Below are 22,176 nucleotides of genomic sequence, written 5' to 3'. Positions count from 1 at the left end.
CAGGGCACAAAGAGAAACAACTCATTCACTACTATGGTGAATTTAGAGTCTTCAATTAGCCTAACATGGGCGTTTTTTGGAATGTGGGAAGAACCAGAGTACACTAAGAAAACCCATACAAGAACAGAAAGAACAAGCAAACTCGATAGAGGAAGGCCAAAATTGAGATTTGAACCTCAGGACTGTAAGGCAGATGTGCGGCCACCATCACTGAGCACCGTGCTACAGTTATGTATTGCAATCTTATAAATATTGTATTTAAACATTCATTTCTTCACAGGATTAGCAAGAGTGTGAATAAGAACCAACCAACAGTTTATTTATTGAATAATATTGTAAATAAACAATGAATGGACAAACATTCTTTGGATTCCAATCTCAACAGAATATTACCGGTAATAAACAATTACAAAGGCAGAGTAGAAATCCAAAAATAGTACGATAAAATAGAAATGTCTAAAACAGCAGCATTTCAATTTCCTGTATTTGATGAACATGCCATTGCAAAGAATTGGTACATTTGGCATACATGGAATATAAACAATGGTAGCCTGGAAGAGGCAACTTTCAACATTGAAGAAACAAACAAGAAAAACATGTGAACATTTCAAAACCATCACCAAACCACTGTTCTGTTCTCTTAAACTACAGTTCACTTAGTGCAATTCATACCAATTACTTCAAGTATACATAACATTTGTCGGGAAGAGATTCTTAACAGATGCAGTTGGATCCCTCAGTGGATTGGAACTTGACAAACGGATAGAAACAGTGGTAGAAATAATGCAGAAGGATATCCCAATGATGATGATGAAGTGAAGTGTGAACACCAAATTACTTTACCCAAAGAGACAGCAGCAGTCTGCCTGCCTGGGCATCTAATTCCTTCAAAAGGGGAGGGGGGGGGGGGGAACAACAACATTAAAGTATTATGTGAATAATTTCAGGATGCACTGGACTTGGTTGTTCTTGGTTCTACCCACCTCAGTTCCGGGTGGTCTACTCGAATTCCAAAAACAACTTTTTTTTATACTGTAATGCATGTCATTAAGGTTAACTGGTAGAATACAGCGATCAAAGCAAAAATAAATAAATAAATAATAATAATAGTTTGACTGAAAACATTTTACGCTTAAATTGACTAGCGGTCAATTAACCAAAATGTTGCAGTGCAGCACACACTGATCTTGTTTTATGTTGTCTTGAGAGGGAAGAAATTTCATCTGTGCTGTATGTTACACATACAGCAAGCACATTTGACAAAGTTGTATCCAATCCAAATATTCTTGTTAAATGATATTGTCATAGATATCAAAATGGAGAGAGATTTTCAAACACAATGTATTAATGCAGAAAACAGTAGAATTGAGGCATTAAAGTGAACAGTGAGTGTCAATAATAATAATAATAAGGGGCTCAGAATTTGAATTAAAAAGCCAAATCTTGTGCATGCCAGGCATGAAAAGAGGTCAGGGGTGAAAACGGTGAGAGGTAAGGACATGGTAGAAAATTTAGAATATTTCATATTTGAATGCATCAATTTGATGCATTTTGAGACAACAACAACAAAAAAAATCAAGCACAATTAAAAGAGCCAATATCAAGGTATAATTTATCTACGGTTTAGGGGGGTTACTTTTAACATCTATTCTGATCTAGTTTCTAGTTACCTGTAGAAGAAACTGTACTTAGTAAAATAATTCTTGACTTGACTATCGCACTGGCCTGATGTAAACTGCAAAAAACAAACAACCCCCCTCCAAAAAAAAAAAAAAAAAAAAACCATAACCTTTGTATCCCAATAAGTTTAGCCCTTTTTATTGTTAATGTGGTGTTTAAATGGTGAACCTGTACTGCAGGTGATTTGTGACGGGACAACAACAATTGAGTTACGTTAGTGGTGTGGCGGGTATAAGCTATAGCTTTGCCATAAGGTGAGCTGTCGCTCATCTTTGGAAATGTTATCAGCCATCCAGTGAGTATCTTCAAAATAATGAAAAGCGGCTCCTCTTTTCTCTTCTGCTTTCAAACTGGCCGTGTGTGGGCAAGGCATGTGTCCTGTAAATACCACCCCCCCCCCCAAAAAAAACAAACAAACGAAACAAAAAATGAAACGCATGCAAGCATGTCTTTAATCCCCCAGACCAACAACTAATTTTTCCAGTTAAAGGTAATCTGTGATTGCAAGAAAGAACTAAGTCTTGGGTTAAATTGTCTTTATATCGGAATGACATGTAGAATGTTAAAATATGAATGCCATCCATTTATCTATCCATTTGTTACAGCATAACACATAGTTCGAGACTGCATGTACAACTACAGTCATCACATGAGGTTTTCTTTATCAAACATGAAATGAAAAACTCACCTGTCCGTCCCTGCTGATTTGGACTTTCTTGTTGTCGTTCAATGGGTTGAGAATATGCTGGGTGCACTGGAAAGGTAAATTCTCTTTGCAGATCCACTCCACACTAAAGACTCCTCCTAATCGCCCGAACCCCCAGTCTTGGCAATTAGTGTAAGTGATAGTTGAAGACATGCGAGCATATCCCTGGAAAAGTAAAACCAATTATAATGTGCAAAGTCTCAAAATAAAGCCAGAAATGCATTGTCGTCTATGACCACAATGTGTCTCATGCGGCATCTTCTAATTATCTATGATTCTATAAAATGTAATAAGCCCTCACTTTTATGCACTCATTCTACCAAAAGAAAAATTGGTAAATTGTATGGTTGATGGAAAGGGTGCTCAAGTCCGGATAAGGCCTCATTAAGAGCCCTTACCCAGCCTGTTTTAGATGAAGAAAATTTTGGACTTGACTTCCCCTTACAGCTGGGGGGGGAAGACACCCATTCATCCTTTTATATGAATTGTGCAAAAAAAAAAAGTAACTTGCCTTTACAGACAGACATTAATGCAATCTGTGTTACACAACCAACAAAAAAAAAAACATTTGGTATGTCAGACGGACAACTGTGAATGCATAGCATCCCTCGGTGGGATACAATTGTAGAGCAGGAAACACAGTTTCAAATGCGCAGTCACAATTTGCAACTGACTCACTCCGTCTATGCCTGCCTGTGTGGTGTGCAACAAGCTGGTTCTGTATACAGCAGGAAAGTATCTTGAATCGATCCCTAAGACATTATAGGGAAGTTATGCTACTTTAAAAGCTAAAATTCTACATACCTGGAAGTGCCCAGAGCCTTGAACAGAAAAGATGAGGATGACTTCATTCTCCTGCAGTGCCTTGGTCAGTTTAGTCTCATTACCTGGGGTAGTGGACCAGATGCCTTTCTGCTGAGAAATTTCTATGTTCCTCAGGTTGCTGCTTTTCATGATGAAGTACCGGACTGATGAAAAGTCCAGTGGTGATAACAACTGTTTTGTGCAGTGCTGGGAAAATATTCAATCAATTAAGAAGCAGTAAATATGAATATAATGTCACAATGGTTTACCAAGTTACATATAAACAAAACTTCCAAGAACAATGTACTTTGGGCACATCAAACTAGAGATGTTTGGTGAAAATGGCGAGTTTGGACTAGCTTTCGCCCAAATCATGAGCCACAAAACAAGTGAGCACCTTACAGTTATTGGGTCAACCATAAACCAGGAACTCCCCTGTCTGACAAATCCCCCCCCCCCCCAAAAAAAACTGCAGTATATGAAATAGGGTTGAACTATTAGTAAAAAAAATATATACCGTATATAGAATAAAAAAACTACTAATTGCCATGTCTCCAAATATTAAGATTTGGAATGTGATTGTTTTTAATCATTTTATTCGAATCAAGTAATGTATAATTTTGCCATACGACCTCTGCTGCAAAGACTTAGCGCCAAATGCAAGTTACATTGCGATGTTGTGATATTATTTTTTCGCATCAGCAGCTGCGAGCAGTTCTGCTTAGCCTGGCTGCACTTCTAGACGTCAATTAACTTGAGCTGTAAAAAGCATTTGAATTTCTACCGTTAACGTTAATAATTAGTGCTGGCATGCTGCTTTCTCTGCCATGTTTGGGCTGATAAAAAGGAAATGTGATTACGATAAACCTTAAAACAAATGAGTTGCCTTCTTGGAGGCCGATATATATTCATAAAAAGGCATACATTTTTAGAAGCATGTGATTAAAAGATACATATTTTAGGGGTCCAAATATGACCCCACACAGAGCACATTCAGTAGCACACTCTTAAATGTGAGACCAAAAACAGCACATCGATGAACAATGAACAAGATGCAGAAAAATCCATTCCTGCTACTTTATGTGAATTCCATTAATCATATTTTGACAAACTCCTCCTAAGAGAGTTCACCCAGAATTGCCCCAACTGGAACCAGGTATACTGTATTCATTATTATTATGAATAGGCAACCTCACTGGTGGTCTACTGGTTAGCACGTCGGCCTCACAGTGCGGAGGTGCAGTGTTCGATTCCGGCTCTGGCCTTCCTGTGTGGAGTTTGCATGTTCTCCCTGTGCCTGTATGGGTTTTCTCCGTGTACTGCGGTTTCCTCCCACATTCCAAAAACATGCGTGGCAGGTTAATGGAACGCTCTAAATTGTCCCCAGGTGTGAGTGTGAGTGCGGATGGTTGCTCGTCTCTGTGTGCCCTGCGATTGGCTGACAACCGGTTCAGGGTGTCCCCGCCTACTGTCCGAAGCCAGCTGGGATAGGCTCCAGCACGCCTCGCGACCCGTGTGAGGATAAGTCGATCAGAAAACTGATGGATGCTGGCCCATCTGACTATTAGCAACATTAGCTATTTAAAGTCTGATATATATATATATAAATATATATATATACACACATACATTCATTCATTTTCCGAACCGCTTAATCCTCACTCAGGTCTATCCCAGCCGTCTTGGGCGTGGCCCCCGAGCTTCGGGCAGTAGGCGGGGGACACCCTGAACTGGTTGCCAGCCAATCGCAGGGCACACATAGACAAACAACCATGCGCACTCACACTCACACCTAGGGACAATTTAGCGTGTTCAATCAGCCTGCCATGCATGTTTTTGGAACGTGGGAGGAAACCGGAGTACCCGGAGAAAACCCACGCAGGCCCGGGGAGAACATGCAAACTCCACACAGGGAGGCCGGAGCTGGAATTGAACCCGGTACCTCTACACTGTGAAGTCGACGTGCTAACCACTGGACTACCGGGCCGCCCTATATACATACATATAAAACAATTTTTACAGGTCCTTTTTTTTTATACAATCACAAACCACAACCTAAGAAAAGGATCATGACATTCAAACACAACCCCTAGAAGACTAAATGAACCAACTTCTGAAGATTTTTTTCTCCGTTGTTATACAAGTTAAACAAATACTCCGGTACTGTACTTGCTTCCCTCTAGCACCCCATTCGCAGAAATATACGTACATTACTTTGGCAAACAGTTTCACGGTGCAGGCTTAATTTCTTGTGTGGATAGTTTTCAGGCGACAGCTGAGAATTCTTCCCATTTCATCTAAGTGGTTCAAGTCTGATTTACTCAAGTTTTTTCTCCTTGCTACTGTCAAACAATTTTTTACTCTTGGGAATTTGTAATGTGAAACAGTCCACGAAGAGAAATGGATAAGAGCTATTTTGAGCTTCTGAAATATAGAACAAGGGACTTTTACAATGAACAAAAATATATTCAGCTTTATTTCTGTAAATTGGGCAATGGATGTACGGATCAGATATTTAAATTTGGGAATACCTTTTCTGAGGACGAAGGGAATGCACTGTCAAACTGACTGTCCAAGTTGACAAAAGAGGCGAAATTCCTGGAGGAGAGACGTTGCTCCACAAGATGTTTTTTGCTCAGTGAAGGCTTATCACTGCTATATGGTTTCTTCTGACATTGGCCTGAGACTCCTGGCACCCTGGAGCATCTAAATATGAGGGAGCGAGGGTTGGGGAAGGGGGGGTTACAGTGTTAAAATGATATTACTCAGCAAATGCCTAGGTCAAGCAGATATTTAAAGCTATGAATGCAACAATATTTCAAGAATTCTTGAACACGTATTAAATACATGCACAGTGTTACAAACTAGTGTGACTGGAAAAAATGTGCTTTTTGTAGGGCCTCAACATTTCAGGAAATTATTTCAACTAGGAGTGCCCAACCGGTCGAAGATTGCAAAGGATGTGGGGGAAGAAAAAAAATGTTTTTTCCTTGGGGGGGGGGGGGGGGCACATTATATATTTTGAGTTGGTGTGCACAACAGCCTGCGTACCCTATCAGTCTCACATCCACAATTTTTTTTTTTTTTTTAATGTAGGTCATCGTTGACCTAGATATAGCATGTGACTTGCATGACAGGAAGTAAACAGATGCTACTTAAGGCTGGAAAAGGTGTGTGGGTTTACAATGTTGACACAGAACTGGTCGATCGTGGAAAGTTGGCTTCTTAATAAGTAGATCTTGCGTCTAAAAAGGTTGGGAACCCCTGATTTAAACAATACCTACCACAAGAAGTGAAAGGTTGATAACTTACATGAATAAAAAAATAGCGTGTAGGAAAATCTTTGGATGCAGGACAGGGACTCCTGTTCAACTTTCTCAAACAGGGCTATTAAATGTACTGAAATGCAGATGGTATCTTGTTACCCGTCATCAGTGGTGTCGCAGGTAAGCTTTGGGTTGCCTTTCGAGCTCTGGATGAACCTTTCTGACATGAAAGGGCAGGGACGCTGGCCTATCCCTGAGGGCTGAGTCAAGCCTGCTCCATGCTCTTCTGTTGTAAGCACCTACAGGACGAAATGTGAATATGTTAGGAAAGTGTATCTGTGTGTCAACTTTGTGAAGTATTCAAGGAGACATACTATGCATATTTTTCATACCTCAATAGCACCAATATTTTCATTTCATACCTCTCAGGTCTATCTGAGAAACTCTGAAGGATTTTCAAACAACATAACCTTTCGGTCCTTTTTCAAACCTGGTCACACACCACGAAGATCAGATCCCCCATACCCAGAGAAGCAATTTGAAGTGTAGTGGGGAATACACTGATTAATAATACCTTTTGCGGTTGGTAACATGCTTTTAACTTCAAACATAAATTGGTTTTCCACACCATCACTCAGGATACTGCTGTTCTACTTAGCCTTATGCATGAACCTGCTCAGATGAGGGGTGAAACTTGTAGGCTATTCGCTTACACTGAAGGTCATTTTCGATTTTTTTTCCAATGTGAACCATACAATTAATTTTTTTTTCGGAATCTAACCTGGGTGTCTTTCATATGTAGGCATTTATCAAATAGGTATCAGAGGCGTCTGCAATATGGGCCCTCAGGTCACGTCATCCAACAGATACGTCATGAAAAGCCAAATATGGGCGGAGCACTGGCGGAGGAGTGTGCTTTGGATAGATTGCTCACGATCGTCCTTGTATCCGTAAAGCGACGAGTAATGGTGTTAATTTTAGATTTAATTTGACACTTGAAACAAAAAATAAAGTGGACTTTTATGTGGATAGTAATAACTCAGACAGTTCATTTATTATGCGAGTCAATGACATGATGTCATCTTGAGGTCTCCATGAAATGAGGACATCGGGGAGCGTTGTCTCATTTCCCCCGAAATATTTCTCCCTCCCCCACCTCACTACTCTGTCAATGTCCTAATCTTCTCGATTGGATCTCTGTTGCAAGGTGCAAGCATGTAAACACAGGAGTGAGGACCTTGGAAGGTACAAAGAGAGAAATGAGGTGAGCCCGAATAGACAGCGCCATATTTACTTCCGTAAAAACTGCGCCACCTGAGGTCATGTTTTGTGTACATGCGTGTCACTCGACATTGTCTTTTGTGCAAATGCCTGTCACTTCACGGATGCATTCCATTCACATCAAAAGTCGCACTTGTTTGGTAATGTGAACGACTACATCCAAACACTTTATAAAAAATCTGAATCGGTCATCACTCCCTGCAATGTGAATGTAGCTGACTTTTCTTATGTGCATACAGGGCTTTAGGGTAGGGTTTAGGCGCCATCTTGGGACATCTTGGGTGTTTCAGAAAGAGCTCAGAAACAATGATTGACAGAGGATGGGTTCACCATTAAAATCTGCCAATCGTTGAATTTTCAAATACCGTATTTTCCGCACGAAAAGACGCACTGGATTATGAGGCGCACCTTCAATGAATGACTATTTTGTAAAAAAATTTCATACATTAGACGCTTCGCACTAAAAGGCGCAATCTACAATACGTCCACGAGGAAGCTCTTTCCATTCAACTCGAGAGGCGTCCGTTCAACTTGAGAGGCGTTCATGACGGCCACTGAAAAATGTAAATTAACTATTGCTGTACTTAAATGAAACTACGAAAATTGAAAATAATGCATCAAAACAGAAAATCAAGCCAGTAAATCACAAAATAAATTCCATATCCCCCCTACAGAATTTATTTTGTGATTTCCTCGCTTGATTTTCTTCGTGGTTTCATTGAAGTAAGAATTAATTTGCGTTTTTCGTAGGCGGCCGTGAACGCCTCTCGAGTGGAACGGAAGAAAGCACGGAGACGGACAAAGACGTACAGCACCTGTACTTGCTGAGACTGTGAAAACCATTCATAAAGTCTGCGTTTAAAAAAATAATAAAACCACAACCACGGCTCTCATTTTTTGTGTCTTTGTCCGTCTCCTTCCCTTGTTTTCTTCCGGTCAACTCGAGAGGCGTTCATGACTCCGAAAGACCCATTTGCATTTCCTTTATCGTAGCTCCAAGAGTACAATCAGATAAGATGAAATAAGAAAACCTTTAATAGTCTCACAATGGAGAAATTCCCACTTCACAGCAGCAAAGTTATGAGATGAAGAAGTAGAAGAACAAAATAAATAGCAGCTGCTGGAAAGGCAGCCACTCTTGCGGCGCCATCTTGAAGTCAAAATAACACAAGATGTCAGTCGTAGTTATTTATTCCTTTGTTGTGTATTCACAAATGATGAAATCACAATATAAATTCTGTAGGAGGGGGGGCAATAGAATTTATTTTGTTATATCCTCGCTTGCTTTTCAGTTTTGATGTATTATTTTCAATTTTTGTAGTTTCATTGAAGTAATCGTTAGTTTACATTTTTCGGTGGCAGTCTTGAACGCCTCTCAAGTCGAACGGAAGAAAGCACGGAGATAGACAAAGACGTACCTGTATTTGTTGAGACTGTTTTAAAAAATTAACACCACAGCTCTCTTTTCGGAGCTGCAACACATACTTATTTAATAAAGCAGCGACACAGTTCACTGAACCAACAGCAAGTTATAACATTGGAAGCATGTCTCCAGGAAGGAGCCATCTTGGAGTCGACGTATTACCGTAATGATCATACAAAAGACGCACCGGATTTTAAGGCGCTCGGTGAGCGAAAATTGAAGACTTTTTGGTGCGCCCAATAGTGCGGAAAATACGGTACATGAAATCCAGAGCGGCGAACCATGACTAGGGCAGTGGAAGACTGTATAGCAATAAATAGATGGCAAATGTTTTGACCAAAAAAAAAAAAAAAAAAGTTGAATCTAATGAGATCAAAAACAAGAACTGCATAAATCTTTCAACGAGCAAATATCATTTGGCTCAGTTATTATGGACAGAGGAATTCATTTAACAATAATTGGCGGTTGCATATGTTGTTTGCAGTGTCATGGGGCTACATCGAGAGCTGTGTCCAATTTTGCAGCAAGACAGCAGGTGAAAAAGTTTAGGTTTTGCAGTGCAGTTGTACACTAATGTTAAATATAGAAGGCATATGTGCGTGGCGACTCAGGTTGGGGTGGTCCAGTCAACTAGCTCGTGAAATTGGACACTCTTGGCTAGTGTTGCAAGGGTGCAATACTTAAGTATACAAAAATTCAACAGAAGTTTTTCTGAAAACTGAAAAATTGTGACTTACCGAAGTGAGGGTTTGAATGGTCATCTCATCATCTTTCAACCAGGGTTTTGATGGGCAACAGATTCTCCTGATGAACAGATTATTCCACTTGTTTCTCAGGTCAAACACCATTTCTGCTGACTGACAAGATATTCCAGTCATAATAAGACCTGTAAGTACTGGATACAAAAACTAAGATTGCCTATTTGAAACAAGCACAGTACTAAAAATAATGCAAGATTTTTTGTTTTTGTTTTTTTGCTTGAGTAAATTTGATAGATTAAATTACTTGTTCCAAGTAAACTACTGATCAATCTTCAATTTATAATGGACAATAACTCGGAAAAAACACTGGTTGTTCATTGCAATTTACTTTCAGACTACGATTAATTAATTTTGGTTGAAATGCAACTATACCATCAAACCTGAGAGCAGGCACAACAAACTAACTATGCTATAGCCTTTGACTGAGTTACTCAGTCTTGATGCTCCTCATGGGTTTATCCCAGTTCTATCGGCAGATGCTTTGTCTGAATGCTCTGTGACATTTCCACAGATGCTTACATTTCATCTGGATAGTTCCTGTCTCGCTCAGTTAAGATGGGCCGTGATCAGCAGAAATCAGACATGCCCTAGCTTAATTTTTGAGCTTCATGGCAACGGCTACGAATGCTATCACTTATTATTTATTTATCATTTCAAACAATTTGAATATACAAAAAAAATTACACAAAAAAAATCTGTGTTGTTATGGAGCGTGAATAGCATTTGTCCTTTGATAAATTTATTGATTATTTGTCTCTAGAATTCAGTCTAACAGTTGTTAACTTAGTTGTAGATGACCGGTAATTAGTTTGTACACTCTTATAGCATATATTGAAAGATAGTTAACGTCAATTTCTCCATACCTCACTGTTTGTATGGAAGATGAGCCACTCATCAATTCTCAACTCGGCGGCGTCAGCGTCCTCTGTCTCACTGTCACTCATGTCATCCACTGGACTGTCTGAAGGACAGAACATAATGGTAAAGAGGCAGCATATTTTGAATCAACTCCAACAAAATAAACCAACTTTGGCCAACGGAATAAAAGGAGAACAGCACAAACTTGTCGAGCTCTAACAAAAGTGTTCACATGACCACCACAGATACATTGTAGCCTACTTCACTTTGTCTGATAGATTCTATTTATGTGATTTCTTGATTCAACAAATGTGATGCCTGGGTGTTGCCTGTGAAAGTGAATTCACCTTTCGCAAAACTGTCATTAGTCAGTTACTTTGTGATTTAACATAGGCTTTAACAATGACTTTTTCACATAGGGACAGGTAGTTTGGGATTTTTTTGTGTGTGTTTATTGTATTTCTTTGGGTAGTCAGTCTGTGTGATATTAAAAGTGGTTTGATGAAATGAGACCTTTGTATGTGATAAATATGCAAAGAACACAGAAATCAGGAAGGGGGCAAATACTATTTCACAGCACTGTATCGATACATTTTTTTTAATATCAAATAACAATGAGAAAAAACAAGTCAGAACTTCAGCAAGAATAACTTCTTGCAGATGATGTCCAATCAGACGGATTGTCTCACCCAAATGAATTAGAAATGTCACAAAATGTCCCTATCTGGCTAATAGCTGTTGCATTTCTTTTTTAGACCACCACCAAATGTCGTTGTCGCTGTAAATTTACATTCCTGATAATTTACGAAATCTTGTTCTCTGTGTCAAGGAAAATGTAGAGCTCATTCCTCAAAATATTTGTAATGCTAAAATCTAAGATTAAAAAACAAAGTATGGCTTCTTGATTAAGAAATTATGTGACTGAACATAAAAATAATTGGTTGGATCCTATGTTTGAATTATTTGTGACTGGTTCAAATATGGCAGTAAAAAGGTGAATTCAGTTAGAAATCCATCTTTCCTTTTCAAAATGGCGATATGATGAGATCTGGCTGAAACTGAAACCATTATAGCACTTAATGATGCTGCTTGCTTGATAACAGAACATTTTGTCATTTGTTGCACTCCATTTTGCTTTGCAAGTCATTTGGCAAACTACAATTAAGTGAATGATGCAGATAACGTAGCTACAAAAACAGCAGGTGGATTTGTGCTTTTAAGAGTACCTTTCTGAACAGTAGCTTCATGCAGGGCAGAGCAAAGATGTCTGGAACCGCCTGCAAATATGGCTACAGTGATGGCTGTCACCAAAGTACAACAGCGAACACTGGCAATCCTGTGGCCTCTGCTCATCTCATCATAGATCAGCCAGTCTGTGGGAAGGCCCTGTGGTTGAGTTGAACTACCCTGGAGAGAATTAAACAAACAAAAAAAAAAAGGCATTTGATTTACAGTACTACAAAACCCCATTCCTATGAACTTTGGATGTTGTGTAAAATGTAAATAAAAACAGCATACAATGATTTGCAAATGTTTTTCAACCTATATTCAACTGAATACTGAAGATATTTGATGTTAAAACTCATGAATGTCAGTTTCGTTCTTTTATTTTTTTTCTTCCATATATTGTCATTTTGAATTTGATGCCTGCAACACGCTCCAAAATACGACAGAGTCCCTCGAACTGTTGAGCAAATTCAGTTGGAAAGCAAACAAGAATGGGAAAAAAAATCGACCTACAAAGCTTCAACCATTAGGCTACATTCACATTATAGTGCATGATGTCCAATTTGGAATTTTTGTGAAATCCGATCTTTTTATGTACTCACTCACACTACAAAAACAAATTGCCACTCCTAATGTGAACAGAACCCGTCCATGATTTAACACGGAAGCACACAAAGCATGTCAAGTACTGTTATGTGCAAAACAAAAAAGTGTATGGTCCCATGCGTAGGGGCTCATTTTATCTCAGATTGACAGAGTAGTGAGGTGGGTGGAGGGAAAAATATTTGGGAGATATGAGGCGACGCTCCTGATTTCATGTAGTTTGTACTAAAAATGATGTCACGTCATTGCCGCAGGTAACAAATGAACCCGTTGCATGGAAGGACTAGTACTCTCGCCACAAATGTCCACTTTATCCTTCATGTTCCAGGTGAGATGAAATTAAAGTCAAATATAAAGTCAACTTTTACTCAAAACAAATTTGCAGATTCACTGCCCACACTGTTTTTCGCACATGTCCAAATGGGATCTGGCCCTGTTTCAGACTAGGCCACATTATTGAACCATTTGACAGGTTGCCGTATCAACAATGTTTGTATTTTGCATCCATACTCACCGAAAGACTTATTTTGTTCCAAAAGAATACAGTAACTTCATCTACATACCTCCTTGTTCTGGGATTGATTCAATGTGGACGTAGGGTGAAAATTGACTTTCTTCTCCTTATTACTAGAGGGCAGGTTTGTCTCAGGGTTAATATGAAGCAGATTTGGGTACATGCCAGCCACCAGGGCCGCCTTCACCACTGCCCAGTTTTCTGAGTTGATGTTCACATCACGTATATCATTTTCTCCATGGGCCCTCACAAAGCCTTGAGGAAAAAATGGGAATAATGTCAGGAGAATTCATTCCACTTCAATAGATTCAAATATTTCAGGATGCCAATTCAAAGAAATGCATAGAAACAAATACTGGGGGCCTTTGAAGATTTTAGTGTAAATTAGAACGGACCAGTTGCACGAAGCTGTCTCAGCAGCTGTGTTCGCATGCCAAGAATCATGTCCATGGTGGCATTGGACAAAAAGTTCTTTTCGCAGAAGGACCTCTCCAAGCCATCATTGCGAGCCTTCTGCCATGCCTGACAAACCAAAAGCAATGTCATGTCAGTACAGCATATACGTACATGTATTTTAGAGGTTTAGCAAAAATTATACATTAAGTGTTCTGTGCGCATTGATAAAAATGTGAGTACGTGTTGAATTGGGTGCTCAATAGACAATTGAATGTACCTGGAAAATTCTCAGCATGGTCATGTGGTCACTGAAGGTGTTGGAAGAATAATGTTTACGACACTGAAGAGCAGCTCTCTTCTGAGAGCTCTGGACAGGAAGAACAAAGGGGTCCCGATAACCAAGTGTACAGGCAATTGTCAAAATGGGGTCGAGACACCTCAGCACCACAGCACATAGCACCATCTTTCCCAGATGGGGCTCAACAGGTAGATCGGCCAGATGGAAGCCAAGATCAGTCAGGTCTTCATTCTGGTTCAATGCATCGATTGTCTGATGAAAAAGACGAGGTTGAAACAATACAGAAGATGAGTGGGTGTGGTGCATTGCGAAGCAATCATCATCAGTTAATATTCCTGACCTTAAGCATCTGCACGGCACTTTTTACAGCGTGCGCGGTAGGAGGTTGCGGAGCTTTGGACAAGAACTCTGATACTGGAGAGGGAGTCAGCAATTTGGTCTGCAGACATAATTCCTAACACACACACACACAAAACATGACAGATGAAAATTAAAAATGAATGCCTTGTGAAGGAATTTTATCATTTAGGTTCCATCCAGGTCGCAGACAATTGTTTGATGTTCTTCATGTTCCACTGTAAAATGGGATTTTAAATGTACTGTATCTATATGCAATTGCTAATTATAAGTTTATATTATGTTATTTCAGACAAAACATACTCATGTTCTTCCCTGAGAATTACAGTTGTGCAATATAATGATATACATTAGTGGTGTCAAACGCATTTTTTGTCGTGGGCCATTTGGAAGTTACATCCTCCCTTGGAGGGCCGTTACGACAGTGAACCCGAATACTGTAAATGTTTAAACATCACATCGTATAATTACTTGGACACAAAAACTGATAAATTACTAGTTTTGAAATAAGTCAACTATTTTGTTTGTTAAAGTATTGTTCAAGTGAGTGTAAACAGGGGAACAAAATTATCGCAAAATCCCAACATTATTCATTACAATTTGACATTTCGGTCCAGATTTTAGCAAGGATCAAGAAAGTTGAGGCACATGACTTGCTTTCGCGGGCCACATAAAATGATGTGGCGAGCCAAATCTGGCCCGCAAGCCTTGAGTTTCGCACCTGTTATATACACTATATCAGAGAAAGGTACAATATATCGGAATTTCATTTAAATCATGAAATGTGTATTTATTCTTTTTTTAAAATTTCTATTATTTTTTTCAATTTATAAATATTTTTTCATTTTATGGTGGGGTCTATATAAAATGCATATTTTATAAAGAAATGGGTGAAAAGATCCCAGAATCCCTCAATTTGCTTCAATTATTACGGTATTCTGATTCTGACAACAGTAACGTGACGGCTTGAACTTGACCTGAGTTCATCTATGGTGTTTATGGTTCTGTGTATCCAGCATGTTTGGACATGGGCACAATAGTCATATACAGTCGTCACAGCAACAAACCTTACTTTTTCATATCAAAATTGAAAATGGGTTCTACCTGCAGAGGCATCCGTAGCAGCTGTGGAACCTGATACTCTTGCATATTGTTGAACCGTAGTTGACTGAAGAGGTGGAAGCAAATCCCTGGTTGGCAGCGCCCCGCTCTGTGGACATACTCGATTTTCAGTTCCTTGTTCCGTATTGTCAAACACTTACTTTTTGTCACTGAGTAAATGGGCACAGCTAAAGTGATACCTCTGCTTACAAACGTCTCTTGATATGAAATTTTCAAGTTACGAAATCAACAGGAAAATATTGCCTCTTGTTACGAAATAAATTTGAAGATACGAAAGGTAAAAATACAAGTATGGGCTGCTACTCGCAGCTCAGAGTTTCCTGAACGCAACATACTTATAGCTCCTCTCCCATTGGCTGTTAACATCTTCCTGGCATCCCATTGGCTAAGAGGGACCTCTACTGGATGTGTCTGTGTGTGTCGATGGATAAATAAGATATATATGTGTCAATGCAGCATCCTTGTCATTTGCCCCTTGGACCATGAGGCTTTCCGATAGTTTTACGTAAATGTGAATCACCCAGAAAAAGTGTTCATCAGTCGGGCGATCGCTCACTATGCTGATGTTTGCCTTGGACATTTTTGAAGGATTGTTAAAAGCCGACAAAAGCAAACGTCCTTGGATCAGTTATTTACAAAACGCCAGGCAAAAACCACTTGAACATGAATTAAAGAGGGCAAAAAACGATGAGGGCGCAGTTACAAGTTAAATGACCACCAATTTTATTCTTTACTCTCTTCTTTCTTTTTTTACATTATGCACAACTCTCATTTATTGGGCAATAATCTCATTGTAACATGTATTTGTTACATATTTTGATGCATTTTTATGCTTTAGAAAACATAAATGTCTGAATTTTTTTGGGGGGGGGGGCTTGGAACGGATTAGGGCATTTACATGGAAAAGGCGTCTCTACTTTTTCTAGCCAAGAATTTTTTTCCAGAACCAATTAATTTCGTAAGTAGAGGTACCACTGTATACAAGTTTAAGATGACTGGGCCCATCTTTACATGTGAAACAAACACTAAAACTTACCGTCTTGAGTTTAATTGCAAATGCACTTTGTGACATTGAGACATACATTTAAAAAATATATGTAATTTAGTAAGTAGAGGTTCCACTGTATTTCAAATGTAGCTCAAACAAAATACAATCTGAGAAGCAGAAAGTTTTGATTCCATGTGCAACGAATCTTTAGCACTGGCTTTTTGGATTTATTGTACTTGTAAGAAGTTAAGTTACTGTGCCTTTGGAATTTTATGTTCCATAAAATTGCAGCATGAAACTAACTTGAGGATAGACAACATTTGAAAACAACAGAGTTGTGTTAGCTCACCACTGGAACTGCGATTGCCAAAACAAATTCTGAATATGGACATAATTATTGTTACCTTCCACTTCGTTGAAGAGCACTGGCTTTTGAAATCCAGACTTTCTTTAACATTGAGATGCGACTGATGGTATCAAATGATTTCTACAAAAGAAGAAGAGGACATTTGTTGACAGATACTTTTGTCTATTGATAAACTGGCGTTCTTGGGAAATCTTTTGGAAAATGTTCGTACCTCTTTGACTCTTCCAGAATCAATCACAAAAACAACATCATTGATGGTGATGCTTGTCTCGGCAATGTTAGTAGAAAGAATCTGGGAGGCGAAAAATTGCAACGGATCTATTTTGGCTAGCTCAAGGTCATTTAACATACAGTATGTATTACACATGTCACAACACTTCAAATTAATTTAAAAATGCAGCTACGACGACAGTTTCCTTTGGAACCAAAACATGCATCCTCTTCATGTCAATATGGAGACAAAGACTTACAATCTTTCTAACATTCATTGGAGATGTCTTCATGGCTTTTTTCTGTTCAATGCTTGGCATGTCCGAATGAAGTGTGAACACCTGGTACCTGAGAGGAAAATATACTCTTGTCAGACACACTCTTCAGAATGATGCTACACTTGACATGAATGGCTCTGTGACGATCATCCAGGACAATATTTAATGGCAGCAGTGAGCCATAGGGCCAGCAAGGCCTTCTCTGTTGGCCGAAAGACTATCAGAAGCACTGATCTATATTTTCAATCTCAACCAGAGATGGGCAACTGGAGGCCCGTGGCCCTTTAATTGATTATTTTTTTTAACCTTACAATATGCTTCCTCTGCCACTTCCGCACTAAGTTATAACAGTACTCCTCACCACTGGATGGTACACTTTATATTGTAGCACTCAATCTCTGCTTGAGAGGGAGATTATTACCAGGAAGACAATTTTAGTACACACTATGTATAAATCGAGGTAAACTGCACTCTGCTGTCAAACTTCGTGGGCATGTTTGTGGCTGCTATGTCACTAGCGCTGTTGAAGTGTCCTTGAGCAAGTTACTGAACCCCCAGTTGCTGTCATCAGTAGGTGAATGAGGCAACGGTGTGAATCGCTTTGAGTGCCCAAGGTAGAAAGGCGCTATACAAGTGACAGCCCTTTTCCGATTTAGTTATATGAAATACTGTACTTTGCCAATTGAAATAAACAGAACACTGTCACAATTGCATCCTACATACGAGAAGTAATGAGGAACTGCCAACAGAAACACCTGTGATCCAATCAAATTTCCTATTTGTTACATGAAATACTACTTAACTTAAACCAGCAGTATTTGGTGCACTATTAAAAGTTTCATTAGCATGAATTACCTTACCAAATTATTTTACATTTTACCTTTTGGAAACGGTGGAAAATCTCTTATCATTATAGAGGATACGGTCCCTGAGCGACACAATGTCATCATATCCAGGAAGAAAAATTAGCACTGCACCTGAGACAAACAGATATGATCACATTTAAACAGATTTAGAAGTACAATGAAGGACAAAGGTGGTACATAATCAACAAGATTTGTATCTACATAACTGGCAAAACATTCATTCATTCATTCATTTTCCGAACCGCTTTTATCCTCACTAGGGTCGCGGGGGGTGCTGGAGCCTATCCCAGCTGTCTTCGGGCAGTAGGCGGGGGACACCCTGAATCGGCTGCCAGCCAATCGCAGGGCACACAGAGATCAACAACCATCCACGCCCACACTCACACCTAGAGACAATTTCGAACGTTCCATCAGCCTGCCATGCATGTTTTTGGAATGTGGGAGGATTTGCGGCCGCATGTTCTGGACACTCGGGTGAAGAGAGGGGCGGAGCTGTCAACTGATCACCACCTGGTGGTGAATAGGCTCCGATGGTGGGGGAAGATGCCGGTCCGTCCTGGCAGACCCAAACGTATTGTGAGGGTTTGTTGGGAGCGTCTGGCGGAATCCCCTGTCAGAAGGAGTTTCAACTCCCACCTCCGACAGAGCTTTTCCCATGTTCCGGGAGAGGCGGGGGACATTGAGCCCGAGTGGACCATGCTCCGTGCCTCTATTGTTGAGGCGGCCAATCTGAGTTGTGGCTGTAAGGTGGTTGGTGCCTGTCGTGGCGGCAACCCCCGTACTCGCTGGTGGACACCAGCAGTAAGGGATGCCGTCAAGCTGAAGAAGGAGTCCTATCGAGCCTTTATGGCCTGTGGGACCCCAGAGGCAGCTGACGGGTATCGACTGGCCAAGCGGATCGCAGCTTCGGTGGTCGCCGAGGCAAAAACCCGAGCGTGGGAAGAGTTCGGTGAGGCCATGGAAGCCGACTTCCGGACGGCTTCGAGGAAATTCTGGTCCACCATCCGACGTCTCAGGAGGGGGAAGCAGTGCACCACTAACACTGTGTACAGTGGGGATGGGGCGCTGCTGACTTCGACTCGGGACGTTGTGAACCGGTGGGCAGAGTACTTCGAAGACCTCCTCAACTCCACCAACACGCCTTCCTTGGAGGAAGCAGAGTCTGAGGACCCTGAGGTGGGCTCTCCTATCTCTGTGGTTGAAGTCACCGATGTGGTTAAAAAGCTCCTCGGTGGTAAGGCCCCAGGGGTGGATGAGATCCGCCCGGAGTTCCTCAAGGCTCTGGATGTTGTGGGGCTGTCCTGGTTGACACGCCTCTGCAACATCGCGTGGTCAGCGTGGAGAGTGCCTCTGGATTGGCAGACCGGGGTGGTAGTCCCTCTTTTTAAAAAGGGGGACCGGAGGGTGTGTTCCAACTACAGAGGGATCACACTCCTCAGCCTCCCTGGTAAGGTCTATTCAGGGGTGCTGGAGAGGAGGGTCCGTCAGGAAGTCGAGCCTCAGATTGAGGAGGAGCAGTGTGGTTTTCGTCCCGGCCGTGGAACAGTGGACCAGCTCGACACCCTTAGCAGGGTCCTCGAGCGTATGTGGGAATTCGCCCAACCAGTCTACATGTGTTTTGTGGACTTGGAGAAGGCGTTTGACCGTGTCCCTCGGGGAGTTCTGTGGGGGGTGCTTCGTGGGTATGGGGTACCGAACCCCCTGATACGGGCTGTTCGGTCACTATACCACCGATGTCAGAGTTTGGTTCGCATTGCCGGCAGTAAGTCGGAATCGTTTCCAGTGGGGGTAGGACTCCGCCAAGGCTGCCCTTTGTCGCCGATTCTGTTCATAACCTTTATGGACAGAATTTCTAGGCGCAGCCGAAGCGTTGAGGGGATCCGTTTTGGGGGCCTCAGTATTGCATCCCTGCTTTTTGCAGATGATGTGGTGCTGTTGGCTCCTTCAAACAGGGCTCTCCAACTCTCACTGGAGCGTTTCGCAGCCGAGTGTGAAGCGGTTGGGATGAAGATCAGCACCTCCAAATCTGAAACCATGGTCCTCAGTCGGAAAAGGGTGGAGTGCCCCCTCCAGGTCGGGGAGGAGATCTTGCCCCAAGTGGAGGAGTTCAAGTATCTTGGGGTCTTGTTCACGAGTGGGGGCGGGAGGGAGCGGGAGATCGACAGGCGGATCGGTGCAGCGTCTGCTGTGATGCGGACGTTGTATCGGTCTGTCGTGGTGAAGAAGGAGCTGAGCCAAAGGGCGAAGCTCTCAATTTACCGGTCGATCTACGTTCCAACCCTCATCTATGGTCACGAGCTATGGGTCGTGACCGAAAGAACGAGATCCCGGTTACAAGCGGCCGAAATGAGTTTTCTCCGCAGGGTGTCCGGGCTCTCCCTTCGAGATAAGGTGAGAAGCTCGGTCATCCGAGAGGGGCTCAGAGTCGAGCCGCTTCTCCCCCCACATCGAGAGGAGCCAGATGAGGTGGCTCGGGCATCTGATTCGGATGCCTCCTGAGCGCCTCCCTGGTGAGGTGTTCCGGGCATGTCCCACCGGGAGGAGACCCCGAGGAAGACCCAGGACACGCTGGAGAGACTATGTCACCCAGCTGGCCTGGGAACGTCTCGGGATCCCCCGGGGAGAGCTGGAAGAAGTAGCTAGGGAGAGGGAAGTCTGGGCTTCCCTGCTAAAGCTGTTGCCCCCGCGACCCGGCCCCGGATAAGCGGTAGATGATGGATGGATGGATGGATGGATGGAGGAAACCGGAGTACCCGGAGAAAACCCACGCAGGCCCGGGGAGAACATGCAAACACCACACAGGGAGGCCGGAGCTGGAATTGAACCTCTGCACTGTGAAGTCGACGTGCTAACCACTGGACTGGCAAAACAACTATCAATTATTTCATGCACTGTGTTGCTTTTGTATTTTGAATCCCCACCTATTATTGATGCAAATATTTACAAATAGTACTTCCTTGAAATGAATGAGTTGAGAGTGGATTAAATACATTGACTCGCATGGGAGCACTGTTGAATAATAAAAATATTTTTACAAATAGCCAATATGTGTCCATTTTTTGTGTGCTGTTATAAATGGTAAACTTGAGCATTATTTTTTGGGGGAGAAATTACTTTGTAATTTTTTTACTTTTCAGCTAATCCAATTGTGCTGAATTTTGGGAAACAATTTAACTTGTTCCTTAATAACTTAAAATTGCCTTTCAATTCAATTTTCTTTTTCCATTAACACCTAACAGATTGTGATGAGACACACCATCACATGTGGTTGAACAGATCTTGTGCAGGAGGTCCATGATGAGATCTAGGTCTACAAACTCATCATCAAAGTTGTGGTGGTACAGTTTGAGCAGGTCCTGGTCTTCGGAGCTTTGCTCAGCACTGGCACACTGAACCCGAGGGCACTCTTCCATCGTTTTATTGGCACTGCACAGATAGACAGCCGTGTGATGACATGGTTATTTCTCGATGCATAATTCAGGGTTTCACCACACAAAAACTCATCGTGGACATACAATAACCGGCATGCAATGAATGGAAAACATTAATTTGAAGGGGGGGGGGTGAAATCCCCCTCCCCTTTTAGGTGTTATCATGTTGGAAGGGTTTGTGCCTCCCAATGAGCCTCTGAGAAATTGACGGAGGCTTCGCACAGCTCAAAAACCTACGAGCTTGAATGTGACTGGTTATTTCTGAACACAGCCGCATCCTCAGGTACGGTCAAACCTCAGTTTTCGTCCATAATCCGTTCCAGAAGGCTGTTCGAAAACCGAAATCATGCTCTTTTTAAAATAAAAATGTTTACTGAACACGTCTGCTCACAATGGAAAGCAACACGAGGAAGTGACGCTTCATCGGGTAGACGAGATTTCCTCTCGATTCCCAATACGTGTAAGGAAGGCGAGAGGAGTGAAATGGTGCATTCACGTGCGCTCAGTTCGTTCGAGAACCGAAATTTGTTCGTCATCCGAGGTATAAAAAACTCGAAATTTTTGGTCGAAAACCGAATTGGTTGAGAACCGAGACAGTTCGAAAACTGAGGTTTGACTGTACTGTATAAAAGTGTATGCATTTTCAAATGACTCTTGGTATTATTATTTTTTTTATGTCACAAAAAACTGGCACATGAACAGGGGTGGAGACTGTTTTTAATCCACTGTACATCTCCTTG

The 22,176-nt window shown here is 41.5% G+C and overlaps 1 protein-coding gene across 2 annotated transcripts in view; it reads right to left on the bottom strand.

Moving 5' to 3' along the window:
- Positions 1–294: 294 nt before the first annotated feature.
- The window catches only part of ythdc2 (YTH domain containing 2), a 35,022-nt gene continuing 13,140 nt past the window's right edge, over positions 295–22,176 (bottom strand). For both annotated transcript variants that reach the window (XM_086134923.1, XM_086134922.1), the window contains 18 exons: positions 21,262–21,431; positions 18,020–18,116; positions 17,122–17,209; positions 16,863–16,943; positions 16,689–16,771; positions 15,279–15,384; positions 14,158–14,271; positions 13,797–14,069; positions 13,519–13,645; positions 13,173–13,378; positions 12,006–12,186; positions 10,785–10,882; positions 9,898–10,017; positions 6,616–6,755; positions 5,722–5,896; positions 3,191–3,397; positions 2,369–2,551; positions 295–885 (listed from right to left, as the gene is read on the bottom strand). In XM_086134923.1, coding sequence (XP_085991049.1) covers positions 835–885; positions 2,369–2,551; positions 3,191–3,397; positions 5,722–5,896; positions 6,616–6,755; positions 9,898–10,017; positions 10,785–10,882; positions 12,006–12,186; positions 13,173–13,378; positions 13,519–13,645; positions 13,797–14,069; positions 14,158–14,271; positions 15,279–15,384; positions 16,689–16,771; positions 16,863–16,943; positions 17,122–17,209; positions 18,020–18,116; positions 21,262–21,431 — 2,500 coding nt within the window. In that variant the 3' untranslated portion in view covers positions 295–834. The remainder of the gene's footprint in view (positions 886–2,368; positions 2,552–3,190; positions 3,398–5,721; positions 5,897–6,615; positions 6,756–9,897; positions 10,018–10,784; positions 10,883–12,005; positions 12,187–13,172; positions 13,379–13,518; positions 13,646–13,796; positions 14,070–14,157; positions 14,272–15,278; positions 15,385–16,688; positions 16,772–16,862; positions 16,944–17,121; positions 17,210–18,019; positions 18,117–21,261; positions 21,432–22,176) is intronic.

The sequence above is a fragment of the Hippocampus guttulatus genome, chromosome 17 (genome assembly GCF_054856545.1).
Source record: "Hippocampus guttulatus isolate MCC_2025c chromosome 17, RoL_Hgut_1.0, whole genome shotgun sequence".
Classification (NCBI taxonomy): Eukaryota; Metazoa; Chordata; class Actinopteri; order Syngnathiformes; family Syngnathidae; genus Hippocampus; species Hippocampus guttulatus.
Note: the sequence above shows the minus strand (reverse complement) of the source record. Positions and strands in the feature narration are given on the sequence as shown.